This window comes from Camelina sativa, chromosome 1 (genome assembly GCF_030686135.1).
Source record: "Camelina sativa cultivar CO46 ecotype springtype chromosome 1, ASM3068613v1".
Taxonomy (NCBI): domain Eukaryota; kingdom Viridiplantae; phylum Streptophyta; class Magnoliopsida; order Brassicales; family Brassicaceae; genus Camelina; species Camelina sativa.
Genome location: NC_141880.1, coordinates 22111884 through 22137487, shown reverse-complemented (window position 1 = coordinate 22137487; position 25604 = coordinate 22111884). Strand labels below are relative to the sequence as shown.

General features: G+C 41.1%; 1 protein-coding gene across 1 annotated transcript; it reads right to left on the bottom strand.

Moving 5' to 3' along the window:
- Positions 1-1437: 1437 nt before the first annotated feature.
- On the bottom strand, positions 1438-12365 carry LOC147950193 (uncharacterized). Its single transcript, XM_087512416.1, has 4 exons — positions 12240-12365; positions 3337-4065; positions 2754-2982; positions 1438-2162 (listed from the first exon to the last, which is right to left on the bottom strand). The coding sequence occupies exons 1-4, from the start codon at positions 12363-12365 to the stop codon at positions 1438-1440; spliced, it is 1809 nt and encodes a 602-aa protein (XP_087368542.1).
- Positions 12366-25604: the final 13239 nt, after the last annotated feature.

Genomic DNA, 25604 nt, shown 5'->3' with positions numbered 1-25604 from the left:
CAATGGAGCGAATGAGTGCTTCTAGGTCTGATTTCCTCACCACTTCTCCATAAGCTGCGGTCATGGCCGCCTCATCTCCTTGCTCGGATGAACCGGCTCCCTTGTCATTAGATGCTTCCTTTGATAGGTTAGCCTTAAACTTGGCCGGTTTGAGATGGGGATGGAGAATCCAGCACTTGTCTTTCATATGACCTCGCTTCTTGCAATGGTCACATATCCACACCTTCCTATCCTCTTGTTTGTACACTCCTTTGTTAGCTGTAACAAGCTCCCCCTTGCCGCTAAACAGGTCAAACGATCCTTGTTCTCTTTGGATTTGAGAGCAGATGTCTTCAAAGGAGGGTAGCTTCTCAGCCCTGAGGATGTGCTTCAAGAGGTCATTGAAAGATGGGTTTAAGGTAAGGAGAAGTCCAAAGACCTTGTCTTGCTCCTTCCTTTCGGTCAGCACCATTGGATCGAGTGTACTTGGCCGTAACATGTCAAGTTCGGACCATAGTGCTCTAAACTTCCCAAGATGTTTAGTGAACTCCACATCATCTTGATTGAGCTCATTTATAGCCTTCTTGACTTCAAAGACTCTAGTCAAGTTAGATACATTACCATAAACACTTTTAAGTGTTTCCCAAAGCTCCTTGGCCGTTTCACAATAGGAGTAGGCTTCAAGGATTGATGTGTCAAGAGAGTTTTGGAGGACAGATAGAACAACTTGGTCTTCTTGAAACCACTTGGCCTTCCTCTCACTCTCTTCCTCTACTTCCACCTCGGAAGCGCCTTCATCTTCTCCTTTGAGGTTTTGCTTTGGAACATAGTCAGTTTCGACATGATTCCAAAGACCACGACCTCCAAGGGCAGTTCTTGTGGTTCTTGTCCACAGCAGGTAGTTTGTTCCCTTAAGAACAATGGGAGTAACAATGGGTTTGGTGTTCTCCATGGTTTAAATGCTATGGACCGTTGGATAAACCGTTTACCCGGAGAATAAAAGAAGAAAAGACTAAGAAACAAGTGAACAGAGATGAAGAATGGAAGAATAGGAGAGTAGATTGTCAAGAACAACAACCTAGCTCTGATACCATGTTAGAATAAGCGGAAGACTTAAGAGAATAAGAGAGGTTTTGATGTTGTAAGGTTAAATAAAAGAGAGAGATAAGTGTGTAACAAAGAGAATAATCGAATAGACTAGAATAGAATGTTTCTTATGTTGTTTACAAGACTAGATATAGTGAGAACAAGAAGAATTAGCCGTTAGGCACAAGAGAGAGGGAGAGATCCACTTGTGTGGTCCATGGTCCAACATTAATGAGGTGAAAGCGACATGTCCTTGTTGGTTTGAATTGTGGAATCAACCACCAAGCAACCAAATGCACACGTGATTCTTCCTCCATTCGAGATCCTTCTTTCTAGTGGGCTTCTAGGGCCACCTCTTCCTTATTTCTCACTTCATGGCCTGATGGCCTTATGGCCTAGGCTATCCTGACCGTACGGACGGCCTATCTCATAAACGGCCATGGTCGGCCTATCACATAAACGGCCATGGTCAATAACAAAGTGGGCATCAATTTTGCTGAGGAAGGCCGCATGGTCCAATGGGACCAGGTCAAGCGAACATACAGCTTGGATAGGATGGGCGACAGCTTGGTTGTTATAATACACACGTTTCTCTTTCCAGGTGGACGGGTGAGACCTGATGCGTTCACTGCGTCTCGGCAAAGGCCGAGATTCCTGTGGGACAGCCTCACCATGTCCTTCATGCTCCTGATTAGTACAGTCGGTTGGCTGTTCAGTGACGGTCGCCGTTGGTGAAGCCATGTCTGGTTCAGCACCGTGGACAGACTCCTCTTCGGGTAGATGTGATGATGTTGAGTCATGCGGTGGGCACGGCTCAGAGTGATTTGGCTCAATGACGTTTGGTGGTGTTGTGATGCCGAGGTGACCAAGAAGGAACCGCAAGTTAGTCGCCCGATCAGAGGTGGGCTGAGAGAGGTCCTTCAAGTTGTCCCAATCCTTCTTGTCATGATATCCTTGATGTTCGAAGAACTTCACATCCCTAGAGATAAGCGTACGGCCAGTGGTAAGATCGTAGCACTTATATCCCTTTTGACTTGTTGAGTAGCCGATGAACATGCACTTAGTGCTTTTGGCATCGAGCTTACTTCTTTGTTCTCCTGGTATTAACACAAAACACACACACCCAAACACACGTAAGTGATCAAGAGAAGGTTTAATTTTGTTTAATACCTCATAGGGTGACATGTCTTGTAAGACTTTGGTTGGTGTCCTATTGATCAAGTAACATGCCGTCATGACCGCATCTCCCCAAAACCTCTTTGTGACATTGGTGTGAAACATCATTGATCTTGCCACTTCCATGAGATGACGGTTCTTCCTCTCCGCCACTCCATTTTGTTGTGGTGTGTATGGGCAACTTGTTTGTTGTAGTATGCCATGCTTTGCTAAGTGTTCTTTGAGTTTGTGGCTAGTGTATTCTCCTCCATTATCCGATCTTAGTACCTTTTTTTTAGCATTGAAGTGATTAGTGACATAGTTCTGAAAATTAACAAAGGCATCATAGACTCTATCTTTAGATGGTATCAAGGTAAGCCATGTGTACTTAGATTTTTCATCAATAAAGGTCACAAAATACTTGTTGTTATCTCTAGATAGGCAAGGAGATGTCCACACATCAGAATGTACCAAATCAAAGCAATGATCATATAAGGTAGTAGACTTAGGAAAAACTGACTTGCAATGTTTACCAAGAATACAAGCCTCACACTTAGAGTTATCAAATGAACCATTAGGCAACATTAATTTAATAGCATGAGAGTGAGGGTGGCCTAGCCTAGCATGCCACACATCACTTGAGCCACTACTAAGATTTGAAATAAGCGAAAACAAATTTGAAGAACTTGGTAAAGTTTTCTCTAGGACATAGAGATCTCCTCTAGCCTCCCCTTCTCCAAGGATCTTTCCAGTCTCAATATCCTGAAAATGTACACTATTAGGTCCAAAGATAGTATAACAATTGAGATCAGTAGTAGCTTTCTTAACCGATAGAAGATTAGATGTAAAAGTAGGCATAAAGAAGGCCTTTGAGTGTTTATCAAACAATTTCAAATCTCCTATTCCTTTAACTGCTATACGGTCCCCATTGGCAATAATAACATTCCCTACAGCTGGTTTTATGTTGTTTATGAGACTAGGATTGCTTATCATATGGTGAGAAGCACCTGAGTCAACAACAAGGGAGTTACTAGGTTTTGAGGCAAAGAAAGAGATACCAGAATCCTTTAGTGCAACAATGGACTTGATGAGGGCCTCCAGGTCTGACTTCCTCACAAGATCTCCGTAGGATGCGGCCATGGCCGTGGCTGTTGTCCCTCCTTGGTTCGCTGCACCGGTACCTTGACCGCTAGGTCCTTCTTGCGAGAGGTTAGCCTTGAACTTAGCCGGTTTGAGATGAGGGTGAAGGATCCAGCACTTGTCCTTCACATGGCCTCTCTTCTTACAGTGATCACATACCACCATCCTCCTGTCCTCGTGCTTGTAAGTTCCCTTGTTGGCGGTGGCCAACTCTTCTTTCCCACTAAAGAGACCAAGTGAACCTTGTTCTTTTTGGACTTGGGAACACACATCATCAAGGGTGGGTAGCTTATCACCACGAAGGATGTGTTTGATGAGATCGTTAAACACCGGGTTAAGAGTAAGTAAGAGGCCAAAGACCTTGTCTTGCTCTTTTCTCTCGTTGAGGATGTCCGGATCGATTGTACTTGGCCTAAGCATCTCAAGTTCGGCCCATAGTGACCTAAACTTCCCAAAATGCTTTGTGAACTCTAAGTCTTCTTGGTGGAGACTGTTAATCACCTGCTTGACTTCAAATACTCGAGTCAAGTTGGTCACATTCCCATAGACGTTCGCAAGCGTCTCCCATAGCTCCTTAGCCGTCTCGCAGTACGAGTAAGCTTCAAGGATTGGTGCGTCCAGCGAACTTTGGAGAATGGCAAGCACGGTCTGATCTTCTTGGAACCACTTGACTTCCTTTTCGAGATCAGCCTCCTTGTCTTCTTCCTTTTCTTCTTTACCGTCCTCTTTGGTGGCTTTCTTGGGGAGTTGGTCCATCTCAACATGGATCCATAAGCCCCGGCCACTAAGTGCGGTCTTTGTGGTTCTTTTCCACAACAAATAATTTGCTCCTTTGAGCACCACTGGAGTAACAGTCGGTTTGTTGTTATCCATTGTCACAGATTTGAGTGTAAGAGAGTATAATAGATAGAGTAGTGACGAGTATGAGTAGATTAGCGAGTAGAAGGTATAAGAGAGTTATAGATTAGCAAGTATAACAGAGAATAGAAGTGTTAGGAGTAAGTTTAGAGAATTGTGGATCGAAAAACTTGCTCTGATACCATGTTGTTTTAAGTGGAAGTAAAGAGCTAAGAGTGAGAAATGTGGTTTTGGTCGGCAAAGAGAATGAAGAGGATCTTTTATTCCATAAATAAGTATATCGATTACAATGTGGCTAAGAGCCCTTAAATAGTGAAGACAGCTAGGGCTACTCCCTTACAAGAGACATTCTAGGCGATAGGGACATAAGGTAAGAGAAAAATGGTCCCAAGGGGTGAAAGCGACCTGTCCTTGTCTCCCAAGTGGACTCAAGACCCGTGACCTTCTTCCTTCTTCTCTTCTAACGGCTAGAATGCTGTTCTCGATCCTTCTCTTGGGCTTTATGTGATAAGTCCTCATCTCCTTCATGTTACACTTAGTGAAACTCGGCCTTGTTCCACATACGTACGGACGTCCGTACATGTGACCGTATGGACCGTACGGACACGACCAAGTTCATGATCTTTAGTCCATAGATTCAAGCAGTAAACAACTATGTTACTGTTTCTAGGGTCAAAATATGTAACAATGCAATGCGTTTGACTAATTATAAGAGTTTGGACTGAATTTGGAGAGTTTAAACACCACTTTTACCCATTTTTTCCCAAAACAGGGTAAAACCGAGAAAACATTGATTCGAAGCAGTAAATTGCTTTGTTACTGTTTCTAGGGTCAGAATGTGTGATAACACAATGCATTTGACTAATTGTAAGAGTTCAGGATGAATTCGGAGTGTTTAGACAACACTTAAACCCGTTTTATCCCAAAACAGGCTTAAACCGAGAAAACAGACTAAAACAAAGAGAAACATTGATTTGAAGAAATAAACAGCTATGTTACTCTTTCTAGGATAAAAATATGCAACAATCCAATGCATTTGACTAATTATAAGGGGTTGGGTTGAATTTGGAGTGTTTAGACAACACTTAAACCCGTTTTATCCCAAAACAGGCTAAAACCGAGACAAAACATAGATTCGAAGCCGTAAACAGATATCTTACTCTTTCTAGGATCAAAATATGTAACAATACAATGCATTTTACTAATTATAAGAGTTTGGGTTGAATTTGGAGTGTTTAGACGTCACTTTTACCCATTTTTCCCAAAACAGGCTAAAACCGAGAAAACATTGATTCGAAGCAGTAAATTTGCTTTGTTACTGTTTCTAGGGTCAGAATGTGTGACAACCCAATGCATTTGACTAATTATAAGAGTTCGGGCTGAATTTAGAGTGTTTAGACCACACTTAAACTCGTTTTATCCCTAAATAGGCTTAAACCGAGAAAACAGGCTAAAACCGAGACAAAACATAGATTCAAACAATAAATAGCTATGTTACTCTTTCTAGGGTAAAGATATGGAACAATCCAATGCATTTGACTAATTATAAGGTTTTGGGTTGAATTTGGAGTGTTTAGACAACACTTAAACCCGTTTTATCCCAAAACTGGCTAAAACCGAAAAAACAGGCTTAAACCGAGAGAAAACATAGATCCGAAACAGTAAACAACTATGTTACTCTTTCTAGTGTCAAAATATGTACCAATACATTTCATTTGACTAATTATAAGAGTCTGGATTGAATTTGGAGTGTTTAGACACTACATTTACCCATTTTTTCCCAAAACAGGGTAAAACCAAGAAAACATTGATTCGAAGCAGTAAATTACTTTGTTACTGTTTCTAGGGTCAGAATGTGTGACAACCCAATGCAATTGACTAATTTTAAGAGTTCAGGATGAATTCGGAGTGTTTAGACTGTAAGTTTGAGAGTAGAGTAATCAAGAGATTATGGAAGAGAGTGAAATCGTGTAAAGAGTGAGGAGAGTGAACGATTGAGAGAGAGAGTGTTGGAGAAAGAGAATAAACTCTTTTCTTACTTCTATTAGTATGATACTTACAAACTATTTAAAGACATATACAAATAGGATATTCTCTTAGGATCCTATGCACACTAATATGAGGAGAAAGCGACATCTCCTTATTCTAACATGTGATCTCCTCTTCTCTCTTACAACTTGCTCCAACGGCTACAAAGGAAGGATCGAGATGAATGGCGACCGTTGGAGGATCTCTTTGGTGGATTGGGCTCATGAAGACTTCTATTTGAGGATGGCCCGTTGGTTGGTCGTACGGACGTCCGTACGGTCGTACGGACAAGTGTGTGTGCCGGTTCATACTCCCCCTCAAGCTTGACTTGGGGAACTAGTCAAGCTTGACAACATAGGCACCCACCTCATTAAAAACCTTAGTATAGAAAAACCTCTTGGGAAAACTATACTTAAGGGAAAAAGAGTGTAGGCGCCAAAACAAAGCAAGTCATGGCCGAGTGAGGTTTAGGAGGCCAAGCTTAGGATGGATGTATTCACACACTTGGGGGCTCGCAGCTTTAGTCAGGACGTCTGCAAGTTGTTCTTTGCTTTCGGTATGGCAAGGTAAGACAACTCCAAGCTTGATTTGTTCTCGGACCTTATGGCAATCCACTTCAATGTGCTTGGTCCGCTCATGGAACACTGAATTGGTTGCTATATGAATGGCTGCTTCGTTATCACAGTGCATGGTGATCGGCTTTGTTGATTCTATTCCAAGATCCTTGAGTAACATCTTCAGCCACATTAGCTCCGTCGTTAGCTTCCTCATAGCTCTATACTCGGATTCGGCACTTGAGAGTGAGACGACCTTTTGCTTCTTGCTCTTCCATGTGACCAGGTTCCCTCCAAGGAACGTGCAATAGCCTGTGGTTGAGCGTCGGTCCCCACGATCTCCGGCATAGTCAGCGTCGCAGTAGCCTACCAACTCAGTGCTCTTGTTGCGTCCCATCCATATGCCTTGGCCGGGTGAGCCCTTGATGTACTTGAGGATCCGTGTCAGCATGTTCCAATGGTGCACGGTGGGGTTCTTCATATGCTGGCTTACCTGGTTCACGGCAAAGCAAATGTCAGGCCGTGTGATAGTCAAATAAATGAGCTTACCGACTAGCCGCCGGTAGAGGCTAACGTCCTCGAATGGAGCGGTGTCAAGCTCCCCCTGTCCTCCATCCTTGTAATTCTCTTCTAGGGGCGTTGTTACTGCCTTAGTGTAAGACTTTGTAGAATAAAGAAGAGAATCAAGAGATTGATGAGAGATATCGGTAGACAAAGAGAATGAGGAAGAAGAAAAGATTAGGTTATTGTTCCATAAGAATACATATTACAATGTAGGCTAAAGCCTATATATATCAAGGGAAAATTAGGGCTACACCCTCTACCAACCGATCGTATAAGTGATAGGGACAAGGAGAGAGATAGAACTAATCCCAACGGTGATAGTGACCCGTCCTAGTCTCCTTAAACACAACATAACCCGTGACTCCACTTGTTCCTCCTCTCTAACGGCTACAAGCGACATTCTAGATCCTTCTCATGGGCCTAAGGAGAGCAGGCCTCCTCATTGTCTTTACACACTTACATGACTCGGCCTTATTGCTTGGTTGTACGGACGGCCCCATAATTGTACGGACGGCCATGGCTGCCTTAGGCTTATTCTCTTGATCAATACTCCCCCTCAAGCTTAGCCGAGTGAAATGGCTAAGCTTGGAACCCGTGAAGCAGCACCTCATTAAAAACCTTGACTTAGAAAACCTCATGGGACAAAACCAAGTCAAGGGAAAAAGAGTGTGCTGTCCACGGATTAGGGAAGCTTGATCATGGCCGTGTAATGTCTACAAGTCCAAGTTTGCTGTAGATGTGATCACAAACCTTGGAGCTTGCAGACTTGGTGAAGATGTCAGCTAGCTGATCTTGACTCCTTGTGTGGCATGGTAACACCACTCCTTCTTCAATCTTCTCTCTCACCTTGTGGCAATCGCTTTCTATGTGCTTGGTCCTCTCATGAAAGACTGAGTTTGTGGCAATGTGGATAGCCGCTTCATTGTCGCAGTGCATGGTCATGGGCTGCTTTGTCTCGATGCCTAAGTCCTTGAGTAGGCCCTTCAGCCATGTCATCTCGTTAGTGAGCTTCCTCATAGCTCTATACTCGGCCTCGGCGCTAGAGCATGAAACCACCTTTTGTTTCTTAGACCTCCATGTAACCAAGTTGCCTCCAACAAACGTGCAGTACCCAGTGGTGGATCTCCTATCCAGCGTGTCGCCATTGTAATCCGCATCACAATAGCCAACGATTTCGGTGTTGTCATTCTTGCCCATCCAAATACCTTGACCCGGACTGCCCTTGAGATAGCTTAGGATCCTTTCGACTTGACTCCATTGGTACTTGCTTGGTGCCTTCATATGTTGGCTAACCTGATTCACAGCATAGGATATGTCAGGTCGTGTGATAGTAAGGTATATCAGCTTACCTACAAGCCGGCGGTAGCGTGTGACGTCTAAGAATGGCTCGTCCATTGGTTCCTTAGGTCGGCCTTCTTTTGCCCGTAAGCTCTCCCCCTTTCGCTTGAGCTGGTAATCTTCATCAAGGGGCGTAGCAACCGGAGACACACCAAGCTTGCCAGTCTCCTCTAACAAGTCAAGAGTATACTTGCGTTGTGAGAGGAAGAGTCCTTCCGGTGAGCGACAAATCTCAATACCAAGAAAGTATTTGAGTTCCCCAAGGTCCTTGATGTCAAATACCGACTTGAGAGAGTCCTTGGTGTCCTGAATGGCCGCCTTATCATCACCAGTCACGATGATGTCGTCGACGTATATGAGCACCACCACCCAACCAATAGAGGTGCGACGCGTGAAGAGAGTATGATCAGCCTCCGATCGCGTAAAACCATCAGTCTTGAGAGTGGAGCTTAGTTTGTGGTACCACGCTCGTGGGGACTGCTTAAGGCCATAGATGGCCTTACGTAGCCTCAAGACTTTTCCGGGTGTAACCATGTCTTCAAGGCCGGGAGGAGGCGTCATGTACACTTCTTCATCAAGTTCACCTTGAAGGAAGGCGTTCTTCACATCCATCTGCCATAAGTCCCATGAGAGGTTGACAGCAAGAGACAGCACAACCCGAACCGTATGGAGCTTGGCCACGGGTGCAAAGGTGTCCGTGTAGTCCGCGCCATAGGTTTGGGTGAAGCCACGGGCCACTAACCTGGCTTTATGCCGTTCAATGTCACCATTGCTCAAATACTTTATGGTAAACACCCATTTGGAGCTAACTGCCCGCTTGCCTTGAGGAAGATCCGATTCGTCCCACGTATGATTCCGGATCATGGCGCCAGTTTCATCCTTGACCGCATCTAACCAACCTTGATGTTCCTTGGCTTCATCATATGTCTGCGGGATCCAATTGGCGTCCACTTGGCCGAAGAAAGCTTGGTGATCAGCAGGTAACAGCTCAAGGGAACAAACGGACTGAATGGGATGAGCGACAGCTTGGCTGTTGTAATAGACACGCTTGTTCTTCCAAGTGGAGGGATCCGATCGAGGTCTGGTGCTCCGACGCAGGACTGGTGCCGGAAGTGGATCCACGCTAGGCAACACGGTGGACGTACCGTCCGTAGGAGCCGTCTCCGTGTTTTCCTCGGTAGAGGCCGCCGCCGGAGCATGCGTGTCCGTTGTAGGGCCAGGGACGAGAACACCGGTTATGGGTAGGCCAGACTCGAGAGATTCACCATCTTGGGCTGAACCATTGTCATTTGCATCTCCTTGGTCAGACCCACCATCGGTAGAAATTTGACTTAGTGTTGGCCGCACGGCACCCGTTGGTGGAGATGGGTTGCCAAGGTGATCAAGAAGGAACCGTAGACTCGAAGCTCGGTCATTAGGTGAGTGAGAGAGATCTTTAAGGCTGTTCCAATCCCTCTTGTCATGGTAGCCCACATGTTCTAGAAACCGGACATCTCGAGAGACATATAGTCGACTTGTGGCCGGATCATAACATTTGTACCCCTTTTGTGTGGTGGAGTAGCCAATGAACATACACTTTGTACTTTTGGCATCCAGCTTACTCCTTTGTTCTCCTGGTACTAACACAAAACAAATACAGCCGAAAACTCGTAAGTGATCAAGAGATGGTTTAAATTTGTTTAGTACTTCAAATGGAGATAAGTCATGAAGAACTCTAGTTGGTGTTCGGTTGATTAGGTAGCATGCAGTCATCACGGCATCACCCCAATATCGTTTAGGAACACTCGAATGGAACATGATTGCCCGCGCCACTTCCATGAGGTGCCGGTTCTTCCTCTCGGCCACACCATTTTGTTGTGGCGTGTAGGGACAACTAGTTTGATGAAGAATGCCATGCTTGGAGAGATGTTCTTTGAACTTGCAACTTGTGTATTCCCCCCCATTATCAGACCTAAGTACCTTAAGTTTAGCATTGAAGTGATTAGTCACATAATTTTGAAAATTGATAAAGGCATCAAATACTCTATCTTTAGATGGCAACAAGGTAATCCAAGTGTATTTTGATTTTTCATCAATAAAAGTCACAAAATACTTGTTATTATCTCTAGATAGGCATGGTGATGTCCAAACATCTGAGTGAACTAAATCAAAACAATTCTCATAAATAGTAGTTGACTTAGGAAAGATAGACTTGCAATGTTTTCCAAGAATACAAGGTTCACAAGTAGAATTATCAAAAGAAATATTAGGAAACATCAACCCTAAAGCACGTGAATGTGGGTGGCCTAGCCTAGCATGCCACACCATATTCGAATCAACAACAAAACAAGACTTAGTAGAGGATAAATTTGGATCGGTTTTCTCTAGGACATAGAGATCTCCACTCCCTTGCCCTTCTCCAAGAACCTTTCCAGTCTCAATATCCTGAAAATAAACATTGTTAGGACCAAAGATTGCATAACAATTCAAATCATTTGTGGTCCTCTTAACCGATAGTAAATTGGAGGTAAAGGTAGGCATAAAGAAAGCTTTTGAGGTTTTATCAAATAGTTTCAAGTCCCCTATTCCCTTTACTGGTATTTGTTCTCCATTTGCAATAACAACATTTCCTAAGGCCGGTTTTATGTTGTCAATTAAACTAGGGTTACTAATCATATGATGTGAGGCTCCCGAGTCAATAACAAGCGATTTGCTAGGCCTAGAAGTAAAGAAAGAGATACCAGACTCCTTGAGTGAAGCAATGGAGCGGATGAGAGCCTCAAGGTCTGACTTCCTCACCACATCTCCGTAGGCTGCAGTCATGGCCACCTCATCTCCCTGCTTTGATGATCCGGCTCCTTTATCGCTAACCGCTTCCTTTGAGAGGTTGGCTTTGAACTTGGCCGGCTTGAGATGAGGATGGAGAACCCAGCACTTGTCTTTCAGATGACCCCGCTTCTTGCAGTGGTCGCACACCAACAACTTCCTCTCCTCTTGCTTGTACATTCCTTTGTTGGCCGAAGCAAGCTCCCCCTTACCGCTAAACAAATCAAGGGATCCTTGCTCTTTCTGAATTTGGGAGCAAATATCTTCAAAGGAGGGGAGCTTCTCTGCCCTTAGGATGTGCTTCAAGAGGTCGTTGAAGGACGGGTTCAAGGTAAGTAGGAGTCCGAAGACTTTGTCTTGCTCCTTTCTTTCGTTTAGCACACTTGCCTCAAGTGTACTTGGCCGCAACATGTCAAGCTCGGACCATAGTGCACGGAACTTACCAAGATGCTTAGTGAACTCCACATCATCTTGGTTAAGATCATTTATGGCCTTCTTGACCTCAAAGACTCTAGTCATGTTAGAGACATTACCATACACGCCTTTAAGTGTTTCCCACAGTTCCTTGGCCGTCTCGCAATATGAGTAGGCCTCAAGGATAGGCGTGTCCAGAGAGTTTTGGAGAACAGATAGGACAACTTGGTCTTCTTGGAACCATTTGGCCTTCCTCTCGCTCTCTTCCTCCGCTTCCGCCTCGGAAGCGTCCTCTCCTTTGGGGTTTTTCTTTGGGACATAGTCGGACTCGACATGACTCCAAAGGCCACGACCTCCAAGGGCGGTTCTTGTGGTTCTTGTCCACAGCAAGTAGTTTGTCCCCTTTAGGACAACCGGTGAAACAATGGGCTTGGCGTTTTCCATGGTCGGATTTCTATGGACCGATGGGTAAAGCTTTTACCCGGAGAATAAAAGAGATGCGAGTAAGAAGAAACGAAGATAAGGAGACTAGAGTGTAGAAATGAGTAGGAGAATGAGATTAGACTGTAGAGAATCGAAGAACTTGCTCTGATACCATGTAAGACTTTGTAGAATAAAGAAGAGAATCAAGAGATTGATGAGAGATATCGGTAGACAAAGAGAATGAGGAAGAAGAAAAGATTAGGTTATTGTTCCATAAGAATACATATTACAATGTAGGCTAAAGCCTATATATATCAAGGGAAAATTAGGGCTACACCCTCTACCAACCGATCGTATAAGTGATAGGGACAAGGAGAGAGATAGAACTAATCCCAACGGTGATAGTGACCCGTCCTAGTCTCCTTAAACACAACATAACCCGTGACTCCACTTGTTCCTCCTCTCTAACGGCTACAAGCGACATTCTAGATCCTTCTCATGGGCCTAAGGAGAGCAGGCCTCCTCATTGTCTTTACACACTTACATGACTCGGCCTTATTGCTTGGTTGTACGGACGGCCCCATAATTGTACGGACGGCCATGGCTGCCTTAGGCTTATTCTCTTGATCAATACTTAGCTCCTAGTTTTCCTGTTTCACTCAATAAGTCTAGTGCATACTTTCTTTGAGACAACAATAACCCTTCATTTGATCTATAAACTTCTATTCCAAGAAAGTATTTCAACTCTCCAAGATCTTTAATATCAAAAACTGATTTCAAGAATGTTTTAGAGTCTTGAATACCTACCGAGTCACTTCCAGTGATGATGATATCATCAACATACACTAGAATGACTACTATACCTTTGGCGCTTGGTAAGGTGAACAAGGTGTGGTCAGCTTCGGATTTGCGAAAGCCTTTGTCAAGGAGTGTGGTGCTAAGCTTGTGATACCAAGCCCTTGGTGACTGCTTCAAGCCATAGATAGCTTTGTTGAGTTTCAAGACCTTTCCCGGACCAATAGTATCCTCCAAACCCGGTGGTGGTCGCATATACACTTCATCCTCCAGTTCTCCTTGCAAGAAGGCGTTCTTCACGTCCATTTGCCAAAGTTCCCAGTCGAGGTTGGTGGCGAGAGAGAGTACAACTCGAACCGTGTGAAGCTTAGCCACCGGAGCAAACGTATCAAGATAGTCCTCCCCATACGTTTGCGTGAACCCTCGTGCGACTAGGCGGGCTTTGTGGCGTTCAATCTCCCCATTGCTCTTATATTTGATTGTGAAGATATACCGAGAGGTGACAGCCTTCTTGCCCTTGGGTAAGTCAGCCTCGTCCCATGTATGATTTTGCACCATGGCCGTATTCTCGGCATCCACTGCATCTCTCCATACTTTGTGCTGCTTAGCCTCATCATAGGTCTTGGGGATCCAATCCTCATCAATATGGCCAAGAAACACTTGATGCTCTATCGGAAAATGAGCCAAGGTGCACACGGCCTGAATCGGATGAGCAACGGCCATGTTGTTGTAGTACACACGGGTGTTCTTCCAATGAGCCAACGGATACCTAATACGTTGGCTGCGCCGAAGAGGAACTATAGCCCCAGCTTCGGAGTTGGCTCGTCCTGGAGTAATGATCTCCTCAAGCTGTTCAGCCGTCTCCTCGGTTGTTTCGGCCGTGTTGTCCGCGAGTGACTCGGGTGCTTCCTCATGCTGCTCAGTATGGTCATCGGCATGTGTAGCAGGCTCAGGCTCAGTAAATGGCTCAGGTTGCTCTGGTGATGCTGGTCTGGCTGACTCGGTAGTGATCCGATCGTTTTCAAGACCTAGTCGCTCAAGGATTACTCGGAGGTTGCGCGTCCGATCAGATGGTGAATCAGAGAGGTTACGGAGCTCATCCCAATTCTTCTCATCGTAAAAACCTTGTGTCTCCATGAACTTGACATCACGAGATACTAGAACCCTCCTTGTTGTAGGTTCATAGCACTTATACCCCTTTTGTGTGGTAGAGTAGCCAAGAAACATAGCCTTTGTACTCTTTGCATCAAGCTTGTCTCTTAGCTCACCTGGTCGCAACACATAGCACACACAACCAAACACTCGTAAGTGATCAAATGTAGGTTTGTCATTCGTTAATACCTCAAATGGAGACACATCCTTTAGGATCTTTGTTGGTGTGCGGTTAATAAGATAACAAGCGGCTAGCACAGCATCTCCCCAAAACCTCTTTGGAACCCTTGTGTGAAACATCATAGACCTTGCTACTTCCATGAGATGCCTATTCTTTCTCTCAGCCACTCCATTTTGTTGTGGTGTGTAAGGACAGCTAGTTTGATGAAGAATTCCATGTTTGGCTAGATATTGCTTAAAGGCATGGCTTGTGTACTCTCCACCATTATCTGATCTCAAAATTTTAATCTTGGCATGAAAGTGGTTAGTGACATAATTTTGAAAATTAGTAAAGGCCTCAAGGACTCTATCCTTAGAGGGAAGTAAAGTTATCCAAGTATATTTTGATTTTTCATCAATAAAAGTCACAAAATACTTTTGATTATCTCTAGATAAGCAAGGAGATGTCCAAACATCAGAATGAATTAAATCAAAACATTTTTCATAAATAGTAATAGATTTAGGAAAAACAGCCTTGCAATGTTTACCAAGAATACAAGCCTCACACTCATCATTTTGAAAAGAAACATTAGGAAATATTAAAGATAAAGCTCTTGTGTGAGGGTGTCCTAGCCTAGCATGTAAAATAGAATCACTAGGTTTCATAATAACCGAATTAAAACAAGATGCATTAGAAGATAAGTTCAAGTCCTCAAGCACATAGAGGTCATCCTTGGATCCTCCTTGACCAAGAACCTTACTTGTCTCAATATCCTGAAAATGAACATTGTTAGGACCAAATATAGCATAACAATTTAAATCAGTAGTGGCTCTCTTAACTGATAGCAAGTTAGAAGTAAAGTTTGGCATATAAAATGCCTTAGTCTCCTTATCAAATAGTTTCAAGTTTCCAATGCCTTTAACTGGTACTTTCTCACCATTTGCTATTATCACATTACCATTAGCAGGTTTAATATCACTAATTAGCCTAGAATCACTAATCATGTGATGGGATGCACCAGAATCAACTATGAGGGGTTTAATTTTGTTTGAGGCAAGAAACGCCTTACCGGTGGCCTCTTTGATGGCTTTGATGAGCGCATCAAGGTCGGACCGCCTTACCAGCTCGGACGATGCTGCAGCAAGAGCAGTTCCACTGGTCACTTGTTGAGGTTGCTCAGAGATTGATGACTCCCCCATGGCTACTGCTTGATGAGCTCTCGGTGGTCCTCCGCGGTTTGGTCGTCCACCTCGGATGGTACCCGGCGGTGGTGCTAGATGAGGGTGTAGAATCCAGCAGCGGCTCTTGAAGTGACCAAGCTTCTTACAATGCTCACAAAATGGCGGGTTGTTCTTGTCCTCCGGCTTGTAGTAGCCCTTGTTTGCTGATGCCGTCTCAGCTTTGTTAGCGGTCACAAGTTCTCCCTTGCCGCCAAACAATCCCATGGAGCCATGCTCCTTTTGAATTTGGTTACAGACATCATCAAGGCTAGGGAGCTTGTCCGACCGTAGAATATGCTTGATAAGGTCATTGTAGGAGGGGTTCAAGGTCAAGAGAAGGCCGAACACCTTATCTTGTTCACGCCTCTCATTCAGAATGGCCGGATCTATAGTCACCGGCCGGAGCATCTCTAGTTCAGCCCAAAGGGACCTAAACTTCCCAAAGTGCTTGGTGAACTCCATGTCTTCTTGGTTGAGGTTGTTGATGGCCCTCTTAATCTCAAAAATTCGGTTTACATTTGTAACATTCCCAAAAACATTCTTGAGAGTGTCCCACAAGTCTTTTGCTGTCTCGCAATAAGAGTAAGCTTCAAGTATAGGTGCATCTAGGGAGTTTTGAATGATAGCTAGGACTCCCTGATCTTCTTGAAACCACTTGTTCTTCTCATCGACAAGATCCTTGCCGTCTTTGGTGGTCTCGCCACTAGGAGCTTCGCTCGTCTCAACATGGGACCAAAGTCCTCGGCCGCATAGGGCTGTCTTTGTGGTTCTAGCCCACAGTAAGTAATTCTCTCCCTTGAGAGTAACTGGAACAATGAGAGTTTTGGTAGTTTCCATGGAAAAAGATGAAGAGACCGTTGGTTAAAGCTATTGTCCAACGGTTAAAGAAAGAAGATTCAAGAACAAGAAATTTCAAGAACAAGAAAGAGAATGCGGAAGGGAGTGATGGAGATTTGAGGCAAGAACAGAATCAAATCTGCTCTGATACCATGTAAGTTTGAGAGTAGAGTAATCAAGAGATTATGGAAGAGAGTGAAATCGTGTAAAGAGTGAGGAGAGTGAACGATTGAGAGAGAGAGTGTTGGAGAAAGAGAATAAACTCTTTTCTTACTACTATTAGTATGATACTTACAAACTATTTAAAGACATATACAAATAGGATATTCTCTTAGGATCCTATGCACACTAATATGAGGAGAAAGCGACATCTCCTTATTCTAACATGTGATCTCCTCTTCTCTCTTACAACTTGCTCCAACGGCTACAAAGGAAGGATCGAGATGAATGGCGACCGTTGGAGGATCTCTTTGGTGGATTGGGCTCATGAAGACTTCTATTTGAGGATGGCCCGTTGGTTGGTCGTACGGACGTCCGTACGGTCGTACGGACAAGTGTGTGTGCCGGTTCATATAGACAACACTTAAACCCGTTTTATCCCAAAACAGGCTTAAACCGAGAAAACAGGCTAAAACCAAGAGAAACATTGATTTGAAGCAATAAACAGCTATGTTACTCTTTCTAGGGTAAAAATATGCAACAATCCAATGCATTTGACTAATTATAAGGGTTTGGGTTGAATTTGGAGTGTTTAGACAACACTTAAACCCGTTTTATCCCAAAACAGGCTAAAACCAAGACAAAACATAGATTCAAGCAGTAAACAACTATGTTACTGTTTCTAGGGTCAAAATATGTAACAATGCAATGCGTTTGACTAATTATAAGAGTTTGGACTGAATTTGGAGAGTTTAAACACCACTTTTACCCATTTTTTCCCAAAACAGGGTAAAACCGAGAAAACATTGATTCGAAGCAGTAAATTGCTTTGTTACTGTTTCTAGGGTCAGAATGTGTGATAGCCCAATGCATTTGACTAATTGTAAGAGTTCAGGATGAATTCGGAGTGTTTAGACAACACTTAAACCCGTTTTATCCCAAAATAGGATTAAACCGAGAAAACAGGCTAAAACCAAGAGAAACATTGATTTGAAGCAATAAACAGCTATGTTACTCTTTCTAGGGTAAAGATATGCAACAATCCAATGCATTTGACTAATTATAAGGGTTTGGGTTGAATTTGGAGTGTTTAGACAACACTTAAACCCGTTTTATCCCAAAATAGGCTTAAACCGAGAAAACAGGCTAAAACGGAGAGAAACATTGATTATAGCAGTAAACAGCTATCTTACTCTTTCTGGGGAAAAATATGTAACAATCCAATGCATTTGACTAATTATAAGGGTTTGGGTTTAATTTGGAGTGTTTAGACAACACTTAAACCCGTTTTATCCCAAAACAAGCTAAAACCGAGACAAAACATAGATTTGAAGCAGTAAACAGATATGTTACTCTTTCTAGGGTGAATATATGTAACAATACAATGCATTTTACTAATTATAAGAGTTTCGGTTGAATTTGGAGTGTTTAGACGCCACTTTTACCCATTTTCCCTAAAACAGGCTAAAACCGAGAAAACATTGATTCGAAGCAGTAAATTGATTTGTTACTGTTTCTAGGGTCAGAATGTGTGACAACCCAATGCATTTGACTAATTGTAAGAGTTCGGGAAGAATTTGGAGTGTTTAGACAACACTTAAACCCGTTTAATCCCAAAATAGGCTTAAACCGAGAAAACAGGCTAAAACGGAGAGAAACTTGATTATAGCAGTAAAAAGCTATGTTACTCTTTCTGGGGAAAAAATGTGTAACAATCCAATGCATTTGACTAATTATAAGGGTTTGGGTTGAATTTGGAGTGTTTAGACAACACTTAAACCCGTTTTATCCCAAAACAGGCTAAAACCGAGACAAAACATAGATTCAAGCAGTAAACAACTATGTTACTGTTTCTAGGGTCAAAATATGTAACAATGCAATGCGTTTGACTAATTATAAGAGTTTGGACTGAATTTGGAGAGTTTAAACACCACTTTTACCCATTTTTCCCAAAACAGGGTAAAACCGAGAAAACATTGATTCGAAGCAGTAAATTGCTTTTTACTGTTTCTAGGGTCAGAATGTGTGATAACCCAATGCATTTGACTAATTGTTAGAGTTCAGGATGAATTCGGAGTGTTTAGAGAACACTTAAACCCGTTTTATCCCAAAATAGGCTTAAACCGAGAAAACAGGCTAAAACGGAGAGAAACATTGATTATAGCTGTAAACAGCTATGGTACTCTTTCTGGGGAAAAATATGTAACAATCCAATGCATTTGACTAATTATAAGGGTTTGGGTTGAATTTGGAGTGTTTAGACAACACTTAAACCCGTTTTATCCAAAAACAGGCTAAAACCGAGACAAAACATAGATTCAAGCAGTAAACAACTATGTTACTGTTTCTAGGGTCAAAATATGTAACAATGCAATGCGTTTGACTAATTATAAGAGTTTGGACTGAATTTGGAGAGTTTAAACACCACTTTTACACATTTTTTCCGAAAACAGGGTAAAACCGAGAAAACATTGATTCGAAGCAGTAAATTGCTTTGTTACTGTTTCTAGGGTCAGAATGTGTGATAACCCAATGCATTTGACTAATTGTTAGAGTTCAGGATGAATTCGGAGTGTTTAGAGAACACTTAAACCCGTTTTATCCCAAAATAGGCTTAAACCGAGAAAACAGGCTAAAACGGAGAGAAACATTGATTATAGCTGTAAACAGCTATGGTACTCTTTCTGGGGAAAAATATGTAACAATCCAATGCATTTGACTAATTATAAGGGTTTGGGTTGAATTTGGAGTGTTTAGACAACACTTAAACCCGTTTTATCCCAAAACAGGCTAAAACCGAGAGAAACATAGATTCGAACCGGTAAACAGATATGTTACTCTTTCTAGTGTCAAAATATGTAACAATCCAATGCATTTTACTAATTATAAGAGTTTGGGTTGAATTTGGAGTGTTTAGACGCCACTTTTACACATTTTTCCCAAAACAGGGTAAAACCAAGAAAACATTGATTTGAAGCAGTAAATTGCTTTATTACTGTTTCTAGGGTCAGAATGTGTGACAACCCAATGCATTTGACTAATTATAAGAGTTCAGGATGAATTCGGAGTGTTTAGAGAACACTTAAACCCGTTTTATCCCAAAATAGGCTTAAACCGAAAAAACAGGCTAAAACGGAGAGAAACATTGATTATAGCTGTAAACAGCTATGGTACTCTTTCTGGGGAAAAATATGCAACAATCCAATGCATTTGACTAATTATAAGGGTTTGGGTTGAATTTGGAGTGTTTAGACAACACTTAAACCCGGTTTATCCCAAAATAGGCTTAAACCGAGAAAACAGGCTAAAACGGAGAGAAACATTGATTATAGCAGTAAAAAGCTATCTTACTCTTTCTGGGGAAAAATATGTAACAATCCAATGCATTTGACTAATTATAAGGGTTTGGGTTTAATTTGGAGTGTTTAGACAACACTTAAACCCGTTTTATCCCGAAACAAGCTAAAACCGAGACAAAACATAGATTTGAAGCAGTAAACAGATATATTACTCTTTCTAGGGTGAAAATATGTAACAATACAATGCATTTTACTAATTATAAGAGTTTCGGTTGAATTTGGAGTGTTTAGACGCCACTTTTACCCATTTTTCACAAAACAGGCTAAAACCGAGAAAACATTGATTCGAAGTAGTAAATTGCTTTGTTACTGTTTCTAGGGTCAGAATGTGTGACAACCCAATGCATTTGACTAATTGTAAGAGTTCGGGAAGAATTTGGAGTGTTTAGACAACACTTAAACCCGTTTTATCCCAAAATAGGCTTAAACCGAGAAAACAGGCTAAAACGGAGAGAAACTTGATTATAGCAGTGAACAGCTATGTTACTCTTTCTGGGGAAAAAATGTGTAACAATCCAATGCATTTGACTAATTATAAGGGTTTGGGTTGAATTTGGAGTGTTTAGACAACACTTAAACCCGTTTTATCCCAAAACAGGCTAAAACTGAGACAAAACATAGATTCAAGCAGTAAACAACTATGTTACTGTTTCTAGGGGCAAAATATGTAACAATGCAATGCGTTTGACTAATTATAAGAGTTTGGACTGAATTTGGAGTGTTTAAACACCACTTTTACCCATTTTTTCCCAAAACAGGGTAAAACCGAGAAAACATTGATTCGAAGCAGTAAATTGCTTTGTTACTCTTTCTAGGATAAAAATATGCAACAATCCAATGCATTTGACTAATTATAAGAGTTCGGGCTGAATTTAGAGTGTTTAGACCACACTTAAACTCGTTTTATCCCTAAATAGGCTTAAACCGAGAAAACAGGCTAAAACCGAGAGAAACATTGATTTGAAGCAATAAAAAGCTATGTTACTCTTTCTAGGGTAAAAGTATGCAACAATCCAATGCATTTGACTAATTATAAGGGTTTGGGTTGAATTTGGAGTGTTTAGACAACACTTAAACCCGTTTTATCCCAAAACAGGCTAAAACCAAGACAAAACATAGATTCAAGCAGTAAACAACTATGTTACTGTTTCTAGGGTCAAAATATGTAACAATGCAATGCGTTTGACTAATTATAAGAGTTTGGACTGAATTTGGAGAGTTTAAACACCACTTTTACCCATTTTTTCCCAAAACAGGGTAAAACCGAGAAAACATTGATTCGAAGCAGTAAATTGCTTTGTTACTGTTTCTAGGGTTAGAATGTGTGATAACCCAATGCATTTGACTAATTGTAAGAGTTCAGGATGAATTCGGAGTGTTTAGACAACACTTAAACCCGTTTTATCCCAAAATAGGATTAAACCGAGAAAACAGGCTAAAACCAAGAGAAACATTGATTTGAAGCAATAAACAGCTATGTTACTCTTTCAAGGGTAAAGATATGCAACAATCCAATGCATTTGACTAATTATAAGGGTTTGGGTTGAATTTGGAGTGTTTAGACAACACTTAAACCCGTTTTATCCCAAAACAGGCTAAAACCGAGACAAAACATAGATTCGAAGCCGTAAACAGATATCTTACTCTTTCTAGGATCAAAATATGTAACAATACAATGCATTTTACTAATTATAAGAGTTTGGGTTGAATTTGGAGTGTTTAGACGTCACTTTTACCCATTTTTCCCAAAACAGGCTAAAACCGAGAAAACATTGATTCGAAGCAGTAAATTTGCTTTGTTACTGTTTCTAGGGTCAGAATGTGTGACAACCCAATGCATTTGACTAATTATAAGAGTTCGGGCTGAATTTAGAGTGTTTAGACCACACTTAAACTCGTTTTATCCCTAAATAGGCTTAAACCGAGAAAACAGGCTAAAACCGAGACAAAACATAGATTCAAACAATAAATAGCTATGTTACTCTTTCTAGGGTAAAGATATGGAACAATCCAATGCATTTGACTAATTATAAGGTTTTGGGTTGAATTTGGAGTGTTTAGACAACACTTAAACCCGTTTTATCCCAAAATAGGCTTAAACCGAGAAAACAGGCTAAAACGGAGAGAAACATTGATTATAGCAGTAAACAGCTATCTTACTCTTTCTGGGGAAAAATATGTAACAATCCAATGCATTTGACTAATTATAAGGGTTTGGGTTTAATTTGGAGTGTTTAGACAACACTTAAACCCGTTTTATCCCAAAACAAGCTAAAACCGAGACAAAACATAGATTTGAAGCAGTAAACAGATATGTTACTCTTTCTCGGGTGAATATATGTAACAATACAATGCATTTTACTAATTATAAGAGTTTCGGTTGAATTTGGAGTGTTTAGATGCCACTTTTACCCATTTTCCCCAAAACAGGCTAAAACCGAGAAAACATTGATTCGAAGCAGTAAATTGATTTGTTACTGTTTCTAGGGTCAGAATGTGTGACAACCCAATGCATTTGACTAATTGTAAGAGTTCGGGAAGAATTTGGAGTGTTTAGACAACACTTAAACCCGTTTTATCCCAAAATAGGCTTAAACCGAGAAAACAGGCTAAAACGGAGAGAAACTTGATTATAGCAGTAAAAAGCTATGTTACTCTTTCTGGGGAAAAAATGTGTAACAATCCAATGCATTTGACTAATTATAAGGGTTTGGGTTGAATTTGGAGTGTTTAGACAACACTTAAACCCGTTTTATCCCAAAACAGGCTAAAACCGAGACAAAACATAGATTCAAGCAGTAAACAACTATGTTACTGTTTCTAGGGTCAAAATATGTAACAATGCAATGCGTTTGACTAATTATAAGAGTTTGGACTGAATATGGAGAGTTTAAACACCACTTTTACCCATTTTTCCCAAAACAGGGTAAAACCGAGAAAACATTGATTCGAAGCAGTAAATTGCTTTTTACAGTTTCTAGGGTCAGAAAATGTGATAACCCAATGCATTTGACTAATTGTAAGAGTTCGGGAAGAATTTGGAGTGTTTAGACAACACTTAAACCCGTTTTATCCCAAAATAGGCTTAAACCGAGAAAACAGGCTAAAACGGAGAGAAACATTGATTATAGCAGTAAACAGCTATGTTACTCTTTCTGGGGGAAATATGTGTAACAATCCAATGCATTTGACTAATTATAAGGGTTTGGGTTGAATTTGGAGTGTTTAGACAACACTTAAACCCGTTTTATCCCAAAACAGGCTAAAACCGAGACAAAACATAGATTCAAGCAGTAAACAGATATGTTACTCTTTCTAGGGTCAAAATATGTAACAATCCAATGCATTTTACTATTTATAAGAGTTCGGGTGTAATTTGGAGTGTTTAGACAACACTTAAACCCGTTTTATCCCAAAACTGGCTCAAACCGAAAAAACATTGATTCGAAGCAGTAAATTTGCTTTGTTACTGTTTCTAGGGTCAGAATGTGTGACAGCTATGTTACTCTTTCTAGGGTAAAGATATGCAACAATCCAATGCATTTAACTAATTATAAGGGTTTGGGTTGAATTTGGAGTGTTTAGACAACACTTAAACCCGTTTTATCCCAAAACAGGCTAAAACCGAGACAAAACATAGATTCGAAGCCGTAAACAGATATCTTACTCTTTCTAGGATCAAAATATGTAACAATACAATGCATTTTACTAATTATAAGAGTTTGGGTTGAATTTGGAGTGTTTAGACGTCACTTTTACCCATTTTTCCCAAAACAGGCTAAAACCGAGAAAACATTGATTCGAAGCAGTAAATTTGCTTTGTTACTGTTTCTAGGGTCAGAATGTGTGACAACCCAATGCATTTGACTAATTATAAGAGTTCGGGCTGAATTTAGAGTGTTTAGACCACACTTAAACTCGTTTTATCCCTAAATACGCTTAAACCGAGAAAACAGGCTAAAACCGAGACAAAACATAGATTCAAACAATAAATAGCTATGTTACTCTTTCTAGGGTAAAGATATGGAACAATCCAATGCATTTGACTAATTATAAGGTTTTGGGTTGAATTTGGAGTGTTTAGACAACACTTAAACCCGTTTTATCCCAAAATAGGCTTAAACCGAGAAAACAGGCTAAAACGGAGAGAAACATTGATTATAGCAGTAAACAGCTATCTTACTCTTTCTGGGGAAAAATATGTAACAATCCAATGCATTTGACTAATTATAAGGGTTTGGGTTTAATTTGGAGTGTTTAGACAACACTTAAACCCGTTTTATCCCAAAACAAGCTAAAACCGAGACAAAACATAGATTTGAAGCAGTAAACAGATATGTTACTCTTTCTAGGGTGAAAATATGTAACAATACAATGCATTTTACTAATTATAAGAGTTTCGGTTGAATTTGGAGTGTTTAGACGCCACTTTTACCCATTTTTCCCAAAACAGGGTAAAACCGAGAAAACATTGATTCGAAGCAGTAAATTGCTTTTTACTGTTTCTAGGGTCAGAATGTGTGATAACCCAATGCATTTGACTAATTGTAAGAGTTCGGGAAGAATTTGGAGTGTTTAGACAACACTTAAACCCGTTTTATCCCATAATAGGCTTAAACCGAGAAAACAGGCTAAAACGGAAAGAAACATTGATTATAGCAGTAAACAGCTATGTTACTCTTTCTGGGGGAAATATGTGTAACAATCCAATGCATTTGACTAATTATAAGGGTTTGGGTTGAATTTGGAGTGTTTAGACAACACTTAAACCCGTTTTATCCCAAAACAGGCTAAAACCGAGACAAAACATAGATTCAAGCAGTAAACAGATATGTTACTCTTTCTAGGGTCAAAATATGTAACAATCCAATGCATTTTACTATTTATAAGAGTTCGGGTGTAATTTGGAGTGTTTAGACAACACTTAAACCCGTTTTATCCCAAAACTGGCTCAAACCGAAAAAACATTGATTCGAAGCAGTAAATTTGCTTTGTTACTGTTTCTAGGGTCAGAATGTGTGACAGCTATGTTACTCTTTCTAGGGTAAAGATATGCAACAATCCAATGCATTTAACTAATTATAAGGGTTTGGGTTGAATTTGGAGTGTTTAGACAACACTTAAACCCGTTTTATCCCAAAACAGGCTAAAACCGAGACAAAACATAGATTCGAAGCCGTAAACAGATATCTTACTCTTTCTAGGATCAAAATATGTAACAATACAATGCATTTTACTAATTATAAGAGTTTGGGTTGAATTTGGAGTGTTTAGACGTCACTTTTACCCATTTTTCCCAAAACAGGCTAAAACCGAGAAAACATTGATTCGAAGCAGTAAATTTGCTTTGTTACTGTTTCTAGGGTCAGAATGTGTGACAACCCAATGCATTTGACTAATTATAAGAGTTCGGGCTGAATTTAGAGTGTTTAGACCACACTTAAACTCGTTTTATCCCTAAATACGCTTAAACCGAGAAAACAGGCTAAAACCGAGACAAAACATAGATTCAAACAATAAATAGCTATGTTACTCTTTCTAGGGTAAAGATATGGAACAATCCAATGCATTTGACTAA

Coding starts and splice junctions, on each gene's coding strand:
- LOC147950193 (XM_087512416.1), bottom strand. CDS start 12,365: ATGGAAAACGCCAAGCCCATTGTTTCACCGGTTGTCCTAAAGGGGACA. Junction 4,066..12,239: donor GTCATGTCGAGTCCGACTAT/GTCCCAAAGAAA, acceptor AAAGAAGAAAAG/GAAGAAGACAAGGAGGCTGA. Junction 2,983..3,336: donor CCGCATCCTACGGAGATCTT/GTGAGGAAGTCA, acceptor GTACATTTTCAG/GATATTGAGACTGGAAAGAT.